The following is an 18,598-nucleotide window of genomic DNA, read 5'->3' as shown; positions in this document are numbered from 1 at the left end:
TCACTGCCTGAGGGTGTGAGGAGCCACACGGGAGTGCGGGGCTGCAGGAGCAGTGATTCCTACATCAGCACGAGGTCTGGCTGTGCAGGGAGAGAGCGGCTGCCTGATGTTTCAAATGCTGAGGAGCCCAGGGTGGTCATTAATCTGCAAGGAGACACCAAAGAAGGTGGCATTTGTTGGACTGGAGATGGGTGTGCTCCACTGCCAAGTGCCTGCATTCCTCATTCCAGCCTGCACACAAACCAAAGCCAGGGCTGGTGGGCACAGCTGGCCCTGCCACAGCAAGGCCAGGCTTTGGGGAACAGCAGCCAGAGCAGGAGCTGAACCCCAAACCAAGCCTCATTTCAGATAGCTCCACCTGGAAATGAGCCCTGAAATCAGCCCCACTGCAGGGAAAATGAACCCTGAAATCAGCCCCATTGCAGGGAAATGAGCCCTGAAATCAGCCCCACTGCAGGAAAAGGAGCCCTGAAATCAGCCCCATTGCAGGGAAAATGAACACTGAAATCAGCCCCATTGCAGGGAAAATGAACCCTGAAATCAGCCCCACTGCAGGGAAAATGAGCCCTGAAATCAGCCCCATTGCAGGGAAAATGAGCCCTGAAATCAGCCCCACTGCAGGGAAAGGAGCCCTGAAATCAGCCCCATTGCAGGGAAATGAGCCCTGAAATCAGCCCCATTGCAGGGAAAATGAACCCTGAAATCAGCCCCACTGCAGGGAAATGAACACTGAAATCAGCCCCACTGCAAGGAAAATGAGCCCTGAAATCAGCCCCACTGCAGGGAAAGGAGCCCTGAAATCAGCCCCATTGCAAGGAAAAGGAGCCCTGAAATCAGCCCCATTGCAGGGAAAGGAGCCCTGAAATCAGCCCCACTGCAAGGAAAATGAACCCTGAAATCAGCCCCATTGCAGGGAAATGAACCCTGAAATCAGCCCCATGGAAAATGAGCCCTGAAATCAGCCCCATTGCAGGGAAAGCAGCCCTGAAATCAGCCCCACTGCAGGGAAAATCAGCCCTGAAATCAGCCCCATTGCAGGGATGCTCATTGTTGAACACAGTCTGCAGAGCTGCCACACCCCAGGGCACTCCCCAGGGCCTGGCCCATCACTGGGGTACAGAGAGGTGCCAGGGCCACAAGCTCTGAAAAAGCCTGAATATTTAACATCTACATACAGGAAAAATGTCCTGTGGTTTCAGATCTGTGGTTCAGTTAATTCCTGAAGCACCACAGACTGTCCCATGTTAATGAAACTCTTTCCCCCATCAGCTGCACAGGCTGACTGCAGTTACCAGGATGTGAAACAGAACCTGATCTGCCTCCCACACTGCACAGAGATTGATGAACAAGCCCTGCAGTACAAAGTCCTTGCAGGGGAAGGTGCCTGAGCACAAGAACCATCCATTAGGGAGGTTTCTGGATCAGGCAAAGCTGGGAGAGCCACAGCCAGTGAGACAATCTGTTCCTCTGGACTGCCACAGAAATATTCCAGAGCTAGACTGATCCAATAGCCCAGAAATAACCCAGGAAAATCTGTGGTTTAACTGCTGTCAGTAATGACCCTGGAACAGACCACTGCTCAAATTTGCAGGCAGTATCAGTTGGGAAGGCATTGTCAGTACACAAGTTTGAACTATTAAACAGAAGCAAGAGATGAACCCAAGGATTCAGAACACAAAATGGAATGAAATGCTGCCACAGTGAGAAGTTCCATCATGGGGACTGACAGGCAGAATTTCAGCCATCAGGGGAGAGCTCTCCAGTCTGGAAGAAGAGAGCAGCAGAAAGATCTGGATGTGACTGAGTCACAGGACAACCATTGCAGAGAAGGGCCATGACCAACCCTCAAAACCCCAGGAAACAGAACCAAACCCTGGCATGCATCTTCTGAGACAGAACAAAACATTTCCAGGACATAAACACTGGGACAGCAACGGCAGGAGACACTGTCTGGTATTCTGACATCATCTGGGATGCCTATTTCCAAGAAAGGCGACTCAAAACCAGAACTGGTGGTGCTGAGCTGGTCTGGGAGAATTGCAAGTCTTGCATTACTGGGAGAATGGCAAGTCTGGTTTATGGGGTGAAATCTGAAGTCCTTGACCTGTCTTATTTCAGGAAGCAATAGAATATATTTCTGAAAAGAAAATGGTTGCTGGCAATATCACAGTGATCCAACGGTTCCTCCCTTCCTTAGGAGTAGATTTCATCTGTGATTCACTAATCATTTTGATTTAAAAAGGCTCCTTTTCGGCACTGGGTAACATTTTAATTAAATATTTGAAAACTTGCCGAATACTGTAATTGCAATTTAAAAGCTATGAATTAGGAAGGTAAAAGCTTTTATCTACTCTCTAGACATCTCTTTCTTTTTCATAAAGCTGTCAGTGAAGTCTTTAGGAATACTCCCTCATTGAATTTGAGTAGGACAGAGGGTTTGGCTGACGAGATCCTGCACTGCTCAGCCGCCAGGCAGAGCTCAGGCTGCTCCCAGCCCAGCAGATCCCCCAAATCAATCTGTTCCTCCACATCCCTGCCACGGGGGAGACTCAGCTTTCAGAACAGCTCAGATTTCACCCCAAAGCACCCCGACTGTCAGCTCAGAGGGTGGGTGGGAGGAGGAGGAGGCTGAACAGCCCCAGAATCCCACTGCAGCAGCCCACTGGGAACTGTGTGGCCAAGCCTGAGTGCAGCCCCAGTGTCCAGCAGAACGTGAGCAGCACTAGTGACCAATGAAATGGGTCAGGTACATGTATGGGGCATGAATACCCTGGGTATTTATGGAATCCATCAGAGCCAGCACTGCCATGACAGCTGATCCCTGCAATTATTAGAAATAATTGTAGTACAAATAAAGTTTCCTTTATAATTAATAGCCTCTTTATTGCCACAACTGATTTTATTTATTTACCTGGTCTGCTTATCCAGCTTCTCAAGCTGATGGTAAGTAGAACAGTTTATTGCTCTTAACATATTCATTAAAGGTTTAAAAAGAACATCAGGAGCAGGTTGAAACAATGGCATACATGAAATTACATGTTCTGCTATAAAGACCAGTAAAAAAACAACTCAAATTATTCCTGTCTCCAAAACCAGCAAAATAACATAACACATTATTTTCATTGTGCTTCTTTCTAAATGGAAGAGGAGAAATTATTTTTAAATTTCACTTTAATTTGCAAATGCCAAGCCGGCTTTTTAAGGAGCACAGGGAAAACTGAAGTATCAAACTAATCAAAGTTGGACACCCAAAGGGCTGCACATGAATCACCACTTCCTCAGCACAAAGTGAAGCAGGACAAAGATCTGGAGGTTGGGAATCCCCTGAGCTCCTTCCCTGGCACTCCAGTGCAGAGAAGGTTTTCTATTCCCAGCCTGTCAGGGATCCAGGCACTGCTGCCATTTGTCTTTGCCCCTCTCCTCCCCACCATGCCCACACCTGTTGCCTTGCAAATGCCACCTCCCGACAGCTTTACAGGCTGCATGTGACCTTTGAGCACACAGCTCTGGGCTGCTGCAAAATGGGCTTTTCTTCATCTTTCATGGAAATTAGGAGAGTGAGCTGATTTGTAGCAGCTGCCAGCAGCAGCTATTTTTGTTCTCAGAGCTATATTTTGCCACTATATCACCTGACAATAAAGCAATCACGGCTCGTGGGCACACCTGAGGAGAACTCTGCTTTCCTGCCACCACTGGGACCACTGGGGAGGAAACCTTTTATCTTTTCAATTATGTATGGAGAGAACAGAAACCCCAGCATCTCCCATGACGTCAGTGATGGTTCCACAGCCTTCAGCTCCCCCAGAAGTGGTGTGGCTGCACGGCAGGGCCCAGCTCACAGCAGAGCTGCCCGTGATGCCCCAGCCCAGGATGTTCTGTGGGTGCCCCTTCCCTCCAGCACAGCAGCAGAGGCTCCCAGGGCTCGGCAGGAAGATGCAGCCGTGCAAAGGGTGACACAGCGCTCATCTGGGAGCCAGCCCCAGCCACCAGGGAGAAAACGTGGGCTTGGTAAAATAAAGAACCTCAGCACCTGAGTGGTTCAGAAGTTGGTAAATACAAATAACAAGAGCAGCCAGTTCTGGGAGTCTCAAAGTGCAGAGAACACCTCCAGTCTTCAGTAATGGCACAATTAACTTGCTATCACCAGGCAAACATCCAGGTTACATTTTTTTAAATGCTTTGAGATTGATTTTTGTTTTTCTTTCAGCACTAAATAATAATGTGTCAATATTTTCTAACAGATTGCCTAAGAACAGAAATGAGGCACAGCCAGAGCTTACACAAGTGTGCTTCATCTCCAACAACACAGAAATGTGAGAGGGACAGAAGAGGAAATGCACAAATTTCAGACTGTACTCAAAACTTGGGTACCTAACAGGCATTTTTTAGGTAAAAACAAGGCTGAAGGATCAGGACATTTTCAAGTCCTCTGGTTTGGACTGTGACCATGGGGTACCTGTTTGATTGCACCTCTGTAGAACAGACAGCTGGCTACATGCTGCATTTTGTGCTCCCCACTAATTCAAATTAATCAGAGCTCATGCCACTCCTTTGATTTCTTTTCTCACTCTCAAACAGACATGGAGTCAGTTCTCAGGATGTGGCAATCCTGTCTCTCAGGATTATTGTGTCCCAGGCCAAGGTAAGAGCACTCTTGGCTCAAGTCAGAGATGCCCCACGATGGAGGAGTGCCTGAGCACCCACAGCAGCTCTGAGCAGGGCAATGCCATCATCAGCTCAGCCTCTGCCCCCAAAACCTTCTGAGCAGGGCAATGCCATCATCAGCTCAGCCTCTGCCCCCAAAACCTTCTGAGCAGGGCAATGCCATCATCAGCTCAGCCTCTGCCCCCCAAATCCTTCTGAGCAGGGCAATGCCATCATCAGCTCAGCCTCTGCCCCCCAAATCCTTCTGAGCAGGGCAATGCCATCATCAGCTCAGCTTCTGCCCCCAAAATCCTTCTGAGCAGGGGAAATGCCATCATCAGCTCAGCCTCTGCCCCCAAAACCTTCTGAGCAGGGCAATGCCATCATCAACTCAGCTCCTGCCCCCAAAACCTTCTGAGCAGGGCAATGCCATCAGCTCACTCAGCTCCTGCCCCCAAAACCTTCTGAGCAGGGCAATGCCATCATCAACTCAGCTCCTGCCCCCCAAAACCTTCTGAGCAGGGCAATGCCATCAGCTCAGCCTCTGCCCCCCAAAACCTTCTGAGCAGGGCAATGCCATCATCAGCTCAGCCTCTGCCCCCCAAAACCTTCTGAGCAGGGCAATGCCATCAGCTCAGCCTCTGCCCCCAAATCCTTCTGAGCAGGGCAATGCCATCATCAGCTCAGCCTCTGTCCCCCCCAAAACCTTCTGAGCAGGGCAATGCCATCATCATCTCAGCTCCTGCCCCCAAAACCTTCTGAGCAGGGCAATGCCATCAGCTCAGCCTCTGCCCCCCAAAACCTTCTGAGCAGGGCAATGCCATCATCAGCTCAGCCTCTGCCCCCAAAATCCTTCTGAGCAGGGCAATGCCATCAGCTCAGCCTCTGCCCCCCAAATCCTTCTGAGCAGGGCAATGCCATCATCAGCTCAGCTCCTGCCCCCAAAATCCTTCTGAGCAGGGCAATGCCATCAGCTCAGCCTCTGCCCCCCAGCCCCACAGCCCAGCCCAAGGCAGGAGCTGGCCTCCCAAGGGAGCTGTGCTGTCCCCTCCCAAGGCAGGATCTGGCTCCCCAGGTGCTCCCCCTGTCCCTCCCAGCTATGGGTGCTGAAGCCCTGCAGAATGCCAAACAGTTCCTTACCATAGCCAAAGGGAGAACTCCTACCAGGTCCTTCTGGCTCACGTAGATCTTGGAGATGCCCAGGTCTGATGTGGTGTCTCCAGGATATTCCACCTGCCAGGTGATGAGCTGGGTCTCAGGCAGGTCAGTCAGCTCTTCAATTTCAAAATCAATCTGCATGATTTCAGAGGCAGGGCCCTCCGCACTGCAGGAAAAAGGAATGAAATGTTCATTCACATCACTGATAAACCAGGAATATAATTGCTTTTATATTAATAATACCTTGGATTAAGGCTCCTTCAAAGAGAGGATTTGGTGGGATGATGGATTTAACAATGAATTAATAATTTGCACTTGTCTTAAGATTTCAGGTTATTTCCCAGCAATTCAAGGGCTCAGTAACACTTTGTGGCTGGATCACTGTGCACTGCTCCATTCCACAGGGGAGAAACACAACCAGATCAGAGGCAAACAGAGGCTGGAAGTTCAAAGTGACTCCCAGACCCCCCTTCAGTGAGCACATTGCATTTCCTCCCTGCTAAAGCAGCACGTGAACAAACATAAAGGGAATCCTTCCTGAAAGGGGAAACCACTGCACCAAAAGTATTTTCTGTTTATTGAAAATGCAGTCATAGAAGAAAGGTCAAAGCTCGGGATGGGGTCCATGAACAAGGGCAGCAGGGAGCAGAGGACTGTAAAACTCTGAATTCATTTTTGGCTATACTGCTGCCTTGCTGTGAGTGTCAGTGGGAAGCTCCTTTTGTCCTTTGCTAAACCAGGAATTACAGATAATGGAGCTCGTTGTGAGAGAGTTACAGAACTGGGTTGTTTAACATCAGCCAGTCCTGCCAGGATCCCTGAGTGCAAAGCCCCAGAGAAGAGCAAAGCCCTGCTGGGTGTGGCATTGTGGGGGCACGGGGGGCTTTGGGAGCTGCCCTTCCTTGGGTTCCAGGTTTGTCTCAGAGGATTCCATACTTTGCTCTCCTTCCTTGCCTTCCAGGTTTGTCTCAGAGGATTCCATACTTTGGGAGCTGCCCTTCCTTGGGTTCCAGGTTTGTCTCAGAGGATTCCATACTTTGCTCTCCTTCCTTGGGTTCCAGGTTTTTCTCAGAGGACTCCATACAGCAGAAATGCAAAGAGGGAAGATTGGAAAGGGAATTGATGCAATTCCTGTAAAGTTTGTTATAAAACCAGCTACTGCATGGAAAGGCAGTGAAGATTGCATTGTTGAGGTGAGCTCCTTAGGCCAGTGGCATTGAGAGAGACAAGAAAAAACTCAATTTCCTGTAAAGCTGCAGAGGAATGTGGGATTTCTTAGCAGTGCACAAATCCAGGGGACACTGAGAATGGTTTTACTCCTGAAGTACTGGATGCTGAACCAGCTTCAGTGTCTGTGTGGAGGGGAAAGAGCAGAATTTCCTTCTGTGGGATAATCCTCAAGGAGAGGCAGACTGGCACAGCACTGAGGTGTCACAAGGCATTTCTGCTGGAGAGCGCAACCAGGAAAAAAGGAACATTTCAGCAACTGATTAGAGAATCCCAAAATGCACCCAAACCCCAGCAGGCCTCCCAGCTGATGTGGGAAAAGAGCTGAAAATAAGGATACACTTTTATGAAAACCATTTATGACAACAGCCCCAGATTGGGACTATTCCCAAGATCCTCAGAGATTTCCACTGTGCTGACTGAATTCAGAGCTCTATGCAATGCCTCTTGAAGAGGCTGCTCTGATCATCTTTAAGGCTTGTATTTCAGTGGATGCACTGTGTCCTTTCTCTCCTGGATGGAATTTAAAGCGAGCCAAAATGGAACACATTGTGTTCAATTTCTCATTTCTTCATGTCATGGAAAAAAGAGCAGGATTTCTAAACTAGCCCTGAATGCAGTCTCATTTCATGCTGCCCTAGGTGGGATCAGAAGCTGCTTTCTGCAGCTGTGACCACTGAATCTCAGTTACCTGAACTGTGTGAGCAGGGATGGGCAGTGCATGGCAGTCCCTGGCAAAGAGCCTGGTTTGTGCAGGGTGTCCCACCCCAGTTCTGTGCTTGAGGAGCTCATGGAGTGCTCAATGTCCTCTGCTGCCTCTGGCTCTGAGAGGGGCTGTGCCCGAGCCCCTTGGCTGTGCCCGTGCTCACAGGGGTCCCAGGGTGAGGGGAGAGACGAGGAGCTGACTCCATGGTTCACAAGGCTGATTTAGTATTTCATGATATATATTACATTAAAACTATACTAAAAGAATAGAAGAAAGGATTTCATCAGAAGGCTGGCTAAGAATAGAAAAACAAGAATGATAACAAAGGCTTGTGTGTTGGACAGACAGTCCGAGCCAGCTGGGCTGTGATTGGCCATTAATTAGAAACAACCACATGAGGCCAATCCCAGATGCACCTGTTGCATTCCACAGCAGCAGATAACCATTGTTTGCATTTTGTTCCTGAGGCCTCTCAGCCTCTCAGGAGAAAAGATCCTAAGGAAAGGATTTTCCAGAAAATATCATGGCTACACCTGGCCACAGCACAGCACAACAGAAATGTGCTGGCACCAGGTTTCTGCAGTGAGCACTGCTCAGAGGGATCTCACAGCCTGCTTTGAGGATGGATGTGGATGATGGCCACTCCTGCCCTGAAGGGGACACCTTGTAAACCCAGGAGCAGCCCTGGCTGTGGGCAGTGCTCCCAGGTCAAGGATGCCACGCTGCCCTCACCAGCTGCGCTCCCTCTGCTCCCAGCTCCTTGTGCTCCTCCCCAGAACAGCCCTGCAATGCTCCCATCACAAACCGAACCCAGCTCCAGCCCTGGCTGCAGCAGGCTGGGAGGGACAGGAGCAGCCTGAGGCCATGAATATGCGAACCAGGATGTGCCACAGCAAAGTGAACACAGAGCCTGGGGCAGAGCAGAGCAGAGCAAAGGGAATTGTATTCTCCTCCAGCCCCACAAACGTGCACAGCACATCTCCTGCAGGGCACCACAGCAATCTGTGGCCTGAAACACTGCACAGCCAGGGCAAGGGGCGACAGCAGAGCTCAGCACAGGGAGAAATGTTCCCTGGGATAACTGGGAAAACTTCCCAGCAGAGAGAAGGGTGGCAGCAGCACAGCTGACCCCAGCAGGCCTGAAGGGGTTTGTGAAAACCATTACAGGGGAGAGAAAATTAAACTGAAAATTATTTTCTCATAGAAAGAGGGGATGAGATGATTTATGCACCACAAAGTGGAAAAAAGGTGACATTTCAGACAGAAGTTAATTTTTTGGGTAAAAGTAAGATCATGTGCTGTGTTGGAATTCAGGCAAAACCCCCAAGTTTCCTTCCCCGTGTGGGAGGAAACAACATCAACCCACAGCAGATGCAGGAGAAATGCCTAAAAAGCCAAAGCACTGCCACGCTGGAACAAAGCTCTGTATTTTTTAAAAAACATTTCATTTCTGATAGAGATTCTGTTTAAAATGAAAAAAGAAACCTTTTCCTGTGGCATTTTCCCCAGAATGTAAACAATTTCACTAAAAGGATTTCACAAACCTTCTCTGCTCCTCTCTGCTGGAATTTTAAGCCATTACTCCTGATACCATCACTGAACAGGACTTGTTTCCTAACTAAGAATGGGGAGGTGGAAAGGAAATCAAAGGATCAGTACAGAATCAACCCTTGCTTCAGAATATTTGCTTTTTGGTACCTCCTTCCCTTCTCTCCCCAGCCCTGGAGCTCCCCTGGAGCTCCTGGGCATTGCATTTCCCCTCCCTAGAGCAGCAGATCCCCAGTGCCAAAGTCTTTAAATAAAGTGGATTTTATCCATATTTTTGCAGTGCTCCTGGGAACATGCAGCCCAGTAACAAACTGTCTTCACACCTAAACAGATTTTGGGTGGGGGAAAAAAGAAGGAGAAAACCAGAAGATATTAAGAGAAAAGAAATCACTAAGTGAAAAATCTCCTGTACCAGAAGGAATATATTTATATATATATATATATATATATATATATCCCATCTATATTTAAAGTAGCCAGGAGAGAATCCCGATAATCTTTTAGTTTATTTTCACCAAGAAAAGATTGTCTGTCTAGTCTTTGCTGAATTCTTAAAAGATATCCACAGCTCTGATCTCAGGAGAGAGAATCCTTTTATTTGTGAGGGTTTTCTGTTTGTTTTAAGAAGCCTCTGCATCTGAGTCAAACTGTTGTGGCAGGAGGGACATTTGCATTGGTGTCCACATTTGCTGGGGAGCCAGAGATCACCTCTCTGCTGAAGGAACAGGCACCACTCGTGCTGCACCGAACCCTCTGCTGTGTCTGACACCCCTGTGCTGCGGCTCCTGCGGCACCAGCGGCGAGGGCCGGGACAGGAACCCACAGACACCGGGGCTGCTGTGCAGACAGGAGTCAGGGCAGCCCTGCGACCCTACCTGAGCACAGGGACAGCCCTCGGGGCATCTCCCAATTTTATCCCAGCCACATTTCCCTCTCTCTTTCCCCACTGCCTGAGGTGCTTGAGAGGCACAGACCTCCCAAAACCCCTAATATCCAATGCCCCTTTTCATGCATGACCCCCTTTTCCTCTCCTTGTGCCAGTCAGTGATTTTCCTATGGAATCTGTGGTTCTTCCAGTGTTTCTCATCTGTGTGTATCCAACTTCCCCTCTGAGCAGACCCAGAGCTGTTTGTAAAGACAAACCTCTCTCGTTCCCTTCACCCACCAGGGAATCCTTCCCCTGTCTCCTGTGTCTCTCAGTGCCAGTTCTGCCGACCAGCAGACCCAGATTTGTTTGCAAGGACAAATCCCTGGCTCCTCCAGGACCCCTCTGGGGCTGGCCAGGCTGGGTCCTTCTGCCTCTCCCAGGTACCACAAGGTAAAACCCCCACAATACTCTTACAGACAGACATTCCTTATTTAATGAATCCAATCCAATTGACTTCTCCCTCTGCTTTCCAAGCTGGAGTGCAATCATGAATATTTTCCAGCTTGTTTTTGGAGAAAGCTTTTATACCTGCAATAACAGCTGCAGGTTTTCTGTGGACTATTTGGTCCCTACAACTGGTACTTAAGGTAAAAAATCAAACGCTGCAGGAGGTGCCACGAAGCAGGAGTTAAAACAAGCAAGGCAGCGCCTGCCAGCACTGAGGGGCTGGCTCAGCTCCAGAATGGGAGCTCGGCACACCCAGCCAGGGCTGGGATCTGCCTGGCCAGGCCAGCAGGACCTCCCTGGCACTCACCAGGAACGTGTCAGAGCTCACCCCAAAAGCTGGAATTCCATTAACCCAAGCCCAACAGCGTGGAGCAGCACTGCCCCACATGCTGTCAGCACACTGACAGCTCATCCTCCACACATCCACAAAGAACAAAAACATTTCAGACAAGAAGGTGAGACCTGGGGCTCAGCCCATCCCAGGGTCAGAGAGGGCACTCTAACCCCAGGTCTGTAGAACCTGGAGCACTGTGCTACAGCAAAGATCATTACTCACCACTGAGGTATCAGGAGAAGGTGGTACAGACAGCACTACATTAAAATTTAACTTTATTCAGTGTCATCTTACTATTAAAAATTCAGCATAGGTAGACTGAAAAGTCATTTTTCTGTGGGAATCACCATATGAAGTGAACCAACTGGCAAGAAAAATCACCAAAAAATGAGTCTGCTAATCATGTAATGGAGTGATTTTTAAAAATCGATCCATCTCTCTGGAGCTTGACATCAGTAGTGTTGGTTGAGAAATATTTGCTGAATTATTTATTTTACTTTTATTTTTTTGCTATTGTCAAATAAATTATTCACTACATGATTTTCCAGCTGTTGATAGCACTTTTCCCAAATAACTCAATTCAGAAGTGAGCAAAAATTAGCAAACCTCTTAATATAATATCAATTTAAAACATAATTACCCAGCGAGCCAGCAGTTCAGTTCAGAACCAGGGTTCTGAGCATCCCCTGGCGTGGCAAACACGGAGCTCATTTCCCACATGGTGCCAAGGGAAGGGTAAACCATGCTGACTTTATTCCATCCCATCTGATACTCACTCAATAAATGATCCCCAGCAGTCAGGGACTCCGGGTCCCTCTGCAGCAGCCCCACACGAGCAGCACAGCCCCAGCTCCTGTGCAGGAGGCAGAGCTGAAGGCTACAAGCATGGTTTTACTGACAGTGCAAGGTCCAATAAAACCCTGCAAATACCCTCAATCCAGCTCTCTCCACCTGCTGCTTTACTGTCCTCGGCACAAAAATAACAATAAATGTGGGATAACTCACTTGCAAGTGTGGTAAAACTGCAGAGGAGGGGAGCACAGAGCCACGAGCGCTCACAGCTCCCTGGGGAAGGGTCTGCAGGAGCCAGCCCAGGCTCACACTGCTCCAGGTAACCAGGGAGCGTGGTCATGGCTGGCTGAACAAGGGGCACATTGGAAAAAGGAAGCACAGCTGCCGTGTTTTGGGCAGGAAAGCCGGGTATGAAGGCTGCAGCCAGGACCAGCTCAGCACAGGGGCAGGGAGGCGTCTGCCCAGTGAGGATCCACAGCACACCCCAGACCTGCGCCTCTGATCAGTGACACTCCTGAGCATTCCTAAATAGAGCTTTCCATGATTCATTCACATACAATCTGGCAGCCTGCTAACACCCTCACAGCCTCCTGGAAATGAAGGAACCTTTTCTGAATGGCAGGAGTTGCACGAACCCTGCACTGCTCCGAGGGAAGCAGACTCAGGATCTTCATGCCAAAACCCTCCAGAGGCAGCACTGCCATTATTTACTGTTGGATTTACTGTTGAGTAACCCCAGCACACCAAACTGGGATCAAGCACCGTGCTCAGCACAATTCACTCCTCGTCCTACAAACATTTATCCACCTAAAAGCCCCTCTCACACAGGACCAGCAAATTTACACTTGTGCATTAATATGTGTGGGGTTAGACTTTGGAATTCAGAATGGTTTTGGAATTATGCCCCCTACTAATTTTTAAAAAAATTAATTGTGGCATTGAATCCAGAGGGGCAGATCTGGTGCTTTAGCATTTAGCTGCAGCTCTCCACAGTGAGATCTGTAACACATTTTTTTATGCTTTGTTTATTAGTGTCCACACTGGTTCCACAAATGCAATTATATATAAAAGCAGCATTACATTCCACAAGACTCAAGCTTTCAATATATTTCAAAATTAGTGACTTATTTGGAGATACCTGCCAAGGCACATCCAATAGATGAGATTAGTACCCTCAGCTACAGGAATTTCCTCTGCTGTGAACTATTCAGCAAGTATTTCTGCTGAACTCATACATCTTCCAGAACTGCAAAGTCCTTTTCAATTAAAATAAAAATTTCTAGAAAGACTTTTCTTTACACAATTGTTCAGTGTTTGCCAAGTCTAGAATTAAAAGAGGAAATACTTTCCACCTTTCTTAATATTAAAACAGAAGTTTCCAGAATCCTGTTTCTTATTTTTAAGCAATAATATGAAAAATAAACTGAAGAGAGAAGATACACCTTGCCTCTCTCCAAACCCAGCTTTCTGGAAGAGCTTTAGTCTGAAGTAGATTTTAAATCACAGAATTACAGGGCAATCTTGGTTGGGAGAGATCTTTGAAATCCACCTGGTCCAGCACCTTTCTCAAGGTAGATTATTTCTCAGTAAATTGTTCTGTCTGTACCAATCAGGACGAGACCCTGTCCCTGCTCCAGCTGTGGTACATTTTTCGGAGCAGATGTTTCCCCTCCACACACCTTGGGATGATGTGACAGCCACGAGGAAATCATTCAGACAGGATGGTGGGACAGGTCTGCAGCCAGTCCCAGGGCCTGTCAAACCAAATCACTGCTTTTGATCTACTGGTGACATTACAAACTGTGTGAGTTCCAAAGCTCCAGAAGCCCTGTTGTTATCAGCATGAGCTGCTGCAGTCAATCCCCTGGGGCTCTGCTGGTGCACCTGCAGCTCCCTGGAGCCCGAGGCTGTGCAGCGCCTGAGCTCAGGTGCACGGGACACAGGGGTCTGGCAATCCTTGGGTGCGCTCTCAGGAGCGATGGGAAGAATAAAAACAATAAAAAGATAACACAATAATAGCAGTGGCAGGTGATGATTGCAGTTACACTGCAGGGAATTACCCCGGGGGAGGTGCCCAGAGACAGCAAAGCCCCCCAGGGCAGGGAGCAGTGCAGGAATCAGTGCAGGAATCAGCAGCACTGGTTTGCGTCCCTGGCTGTCCCTGCTGGGGTCTGTGCCCCTGGGGGCTCCCAGTCCCACTCTCGGGTGGCTCTGTGTCCCCCAGCAGCAGCAGCAGCAGCAGCAGCAGCAGCAGCAGCCCAGTGTCACTGCAGCCAGCGGTGCAGGAGCTGCAGCCCAGTGTCACTGCAGCCAGCACTGCAGGAGCTGCAGCCCAGTGTCACTGCAGCCAGCACTGCAGGAGCTGCAGCCCAGTGTCACTGCAGCCAGCACTGCAGGAGCTGCAGCCCAGTGTCACTGCAGCCAGCACTGCAGGAGCTGCAGCAGCAAACCCCAAGGGCAGAGACCCCTGTGGCAGGCAGATCCTCCCCTGCAGAAGGAAATCCAAGGCTGCAAAAGCAGAGCTGCACCCTGAGCTGGGCTGCTCCCTGCCAGGACAACCACCACACCAAATCATCTCTCCATAAACTCACCCAGCTCCATCTAAAAGCACTTAGGGATTTGAAATGCCTATTCCCTGAAAGGCTTCAGCAGAAGCTGATTATTCTAATGGCTGAAGCAGCCAGAGGAGCCACCCTGGCTGGAGCTGAAGTCAGAAGCCAGGGATAATGGCCAGGGCAGCTCCTCCTCCTGCCAGGGCTCTCAGTGAAACACGGAGCTTCTGGAACGTGCCATGGCTGGTAACAGCTCCCTCCTCCAGAATTATTCCTTCCAAGTTTCTGTGTCCTCAAATCGCCTGAGCCAAACAGCTGTAAACAAACCCATTACTGCAGATAGACTTAAATGGACTTTAAATATTCCCTGATCTAAGGAGGCAGATGAGAATGGTGGGCTCCCACCACCTCACCTCAATGCACTCTGGCAGAACGGGGCTGCACTTGTTTGTCATTTCCAAAAGGAAATCACTCTTTCAGTAAAAATAACAACATGATCGAACTAATAACTAGAGAAGTGGAGGAGACAGGAAAACAGCCATGGCATGAAATGCTCCCTGGAATCCCCAGGAATGAGAATAGGAAATGTCCCCTAGCCGGGGAGAGGAGCCTGTGCTGTCAGCTGAGGAGGCCAGAACACATCACCCAACCCTCCTTGCATGGCACAGTTCAGCTGCTGGAATTTGGGCTCCACTCTCAGCTCAGCCCGCAGGGACTCACCTGGAGCTCAACAGCAGATTCACTGCTGAGCTTCAGCACAGCCCTGCTCCCACCTGGGGAACCTCAGCCTCAACTCAGAAATCTTTGCCACTGACTGTGGAAAGACGCACATCCAGCCCTTGAAAAAGACACATTGATTTTATTGAGCTGGAGGCAGGGGAAGAGACACCCTAATTGTTATAATTATGAATTCAGTAATGTTAGTAATCATTAACAGCTTCAACAGGTTCATAAATCATTCATGTAAGGGGGAGAAGCAGTAAGTGAAGATCAATGTCTGCTCCAGTAACGTGTCACAGCACACACCTAAACACTGCACTGCTTCAACTACTCTTATTTAGTTTTCACTCTTACTGCTACTGCCCCAGACTTTCTTAGGCCAATTATGAGTCTTTAATGACTTAATTGAATGTAAACTCTCTTTCTTTGCAAGGCTAACATGTAACCTTTGCAAATATAGACACTGCTCTTCCTTCTCTGCAATGAAAATCCTCGAGGGGGTCTGAGCTGGGACACAAAATCACCAAAAATGTGGGCTTAGAGTATCTGCTCCAAGCAAGCAACATGGAAAATTTGGATGGGGAACTTACTCCAAACCTCCAAACTACCATGGTTCTTGGAATTTGTGTGGAGAAATCCAATGGGCAGCTGTTATGGGTATTAAAAGCAGCCAAACGATGTGAGGAATTAAAACACAGCCCTGCCAGAATTATCACTACAGTCTGTGAATATAAATGGATTTTTAGGCATGGTTTTCCATTTGCTTTGCTCAAGCTGCTTGACTTTAGTTCTGCTGTCATTGCACAGCAGGATAAGGTACAAACAAGAGCCATGAGGACTGCGGGAAATGGGCAGGGTTCTTAGAAAAATGGTAGAAGAAATAATCTGCCAGATTTCCAGAGGGCCTGAATGAGCAGTACTTAAAGGAACATCAAGTAGAGCAGGAGGTAGGTTGGAGATTTTTCTAAAAAAAATCAGTAGGTGAGGCTTAAAAGGCACAAGAAGCAGAAAGTGCTCACTTTCCACAAATATTTCAAGGATTTATCTGTCAAGGAGAGAAAATTGCTAGAGCAGATAGGCAGGAGAGTATAATTAGAAACAACAGGAAACATGGAGCAAATTCAAAGCAAAAGGACAGTGGAAGAGCCTCAGAAAGAACTGGAAAACACAATATCTGGGAAGGTTTAAAAGTAGAGAGGATAAAATGCTTAGAAAGAAATCATTTCTGCAGTGGCATAGATGGCTATAACAAGCTGGTTGGGGAGTTGTTTTTCTTCTTCCAAGCTCCTTAATAAAGAGAGGATTATGCAATCAGTCCATCTGAGTCCTTGTCATTCCCTCCAGTACATTAGACCCATTTCAACAAAATTAGAGAGCAGAGCGGAGGTGAAGAATGATTCAATCTTGGAAGCAGAAGGGAGGGAGCGCTGCCTGTGTGAGGAGGGATGCGGAGCAGGCCCCGAGTGCCCCCATTCCTGAGCAGCACAGGCAGGGGGGCCCCACTGCTCCCATCTCGGGGCTCGCTGCCCTTCCTCGGATCCCAGCTCCTCCTGGCCCTGCTCAGAGCAGCTCTGCCGCTCCTGGCACTCATCTGCTCAGCCAGGCTCAAAGTGCTCTGCCAAACAGCCACCAACCTCAATGGCCTGCTGAGCTGGGCTCTCGTTTATCAGCAGAATCTGCACTTCAGCTCAGTAAATTCACCCCTTTTATACTGAGAGAATGACTCCTGCCCCTCGCCCAGCGCTGCATGGAAATGACCCTGCAATCTCAGAATGAGAGCACGGCCTGGCTCCTGCTCCCAGACAGGCTGGCTGCACCAGGAGCACAGCAAAGGCACCACCACCACGCTGCACTCAGCAACAAATGGCATCTGTGCATGTGCTCACTGCTCAGCACACAGCACACCCAGTGTCTGGAGGGCTGCCTCTGACTGAGCACAGCTAATGGAAATTTAAAATGCAATACGGGTATTTTCTGTATCAGAGTGTCCTAGGACACACAATGAACAGCAGAAGCTCCAAAACTGAAGCAAGGTGAAGGAATAACTCTTTTTTCATGGTAAAAACATGCAGTAGCATGAATGAATCAAACTTCTCTTGAACAATTCCAAAAGAAAAGCGCTACAAAATATGTCTCTATCTCTTATTTCTGTGCTTAATAATTTACAGCTCTCACTCTTTGTTCATAAAAGAAACATTGTGTTCTGCAGAATTTGTGGAGATGTAAAACAAGAAGCAACAAAATCATCTGAATTACTGGTGCAGACTTTTCCAGTGCTTAGGAGCAAAATAATCTAAAACATGAAACAGCCAAGGATTGGTGCCAGAGTTTTTACATGAATGTGAGAAGTGGGCAGATGAATTGTGTGGAGAAAAGATGAGGTAGAAACAACTTGGAAGCTGTTTGTGTAAGAAAGAGAAATGTAGAGCATTGGAGCAGGGAGTGGCTCCAGAGCAGACATTTCTCCCATAGGTACAAAGAAAGTGACACCTCCATCAGTCCTGATGAGGGTAAATCATAAATTACAGGGGGCTCCTACTTCCAGAAGGTCCCATGCTGCAAGCATGACCATCCTTTGCTCTTCTCATCTCTCTCATAAAATGCAATCACAGGTGGCAGAAAGAGAAACTTGCACTGCTCCCACAGCACTGCGGGAGCTGCAGGTGAAATCCAGGGGCAGAACTGGACTGAATTCAGGGACACCCTGGCACTGGGTCCACTTCCAAGCAGGAATACAACAGGAGCAGCCACACAGCCATGAAAAATTGCAGCTGACGTGGAACACTGAGCTGGGAGCACAGGAGCCGTCTGCCTGTGTCACTGCTCTGCTGAGTGACCCCGTGCCAGCCACGTCCCCACTCATCCCTGCACATCTCTGACATCCTCAATATGATTCAGGGCTCCACATCTGTCACTGGAGGCCAAAAGGAAGAGTTCGGGGCTAAATTAAGATTTTCAAAGGAACAAATCCTGACCACTGAGATCCTCCAAGATCAGAACCCCCTCCTTTGACACGGAGGGATCAGCCAGGTGTGCAGCACACCCAGCAGGAATGCCCTGAGCAATGGTCAGGGACCTGTACCCCACCTTCAGGTACCTGTATCCCACCTTCCTGAGCTCCAGTGCTGCTCATGGCAGTCCCCAGTCCAAGGGTCAGACTGCAGAGCTCTTTTCCAGCTAGATCACTCCACTCCACTGCATTTAAATCTGCACTAGGCCACTGCAACATTTGCCTCCTTGACACTCTAAACTACAGATATGAACTCCTCCATCAGTTTGTTTTGAAGCCCCTCAGCTCTGGGGACTCTTGGGGTGGTAGTTCTGGTCTGCACCAGGGCACTGACATTCCACAAGGTCCAGAGGGAAAGAGAAGTGAAGAAAAATAAAAGCAGTAGCTGATAATGCAGTTTTTTACATGAGCAGAGATCCAAGTCCTGGTTAAATAAGGAAAAGCTCAGTGGTGCATGTATTACAACTGGATTAGGTGAGAAGCAGGAACTGGGAGCATCAGCCACACCAGCTCCCCCTAAAACTCCAACAGA

General features: G+C 48.6%; 1 protein-coding gene across 3 annotated transcripts in view; it reads right to left on the bottom strand.

Annotated features, from left to right (window-relative positions):
• The window catches only part of TMEM132D (transmembrane protein 132D), a 192,079-nt gene that overhangs the window by 65,688 nt on the left and 107,793 nt on the right, over positions 1-18,598 (bottom strand). For 2 of the 3 annotated variants that reach the window (XM_036393397.2, XM_054516786.1), the window contains one exon: positions 5,785-5,968. In XM_036393397.2, coding sequence (XP_036249290.1) covers positions 5,785-5,968 — 184 coding nt within the window. The remainder of the gene's footprint in view (positions 1-5,784; positions 5,969-18,598) is intronic. The other variant, XM_036393398.2, reaches the window with a different exon arrangement.

Source organism: Molothrus ater, chromosome 18, assembly GCF_012460135.2.
Source record: "Molothrus ater isolate BHLD 08-10-18 breed brown headed cowbird chromosome 18, BPBGC_Mater_1.1, whole genome shotgun sequence".
Classification (NCBI taxonomy): domain Eukaryota; kingdom Metazoa; phylum Chordata; class Aves; order Passeriformes; family Icteridae; genus Molothrus; species Molothrus ater.
This window is presented reverse-complemented; position numbering and strand designations above follow the sequence as displayed.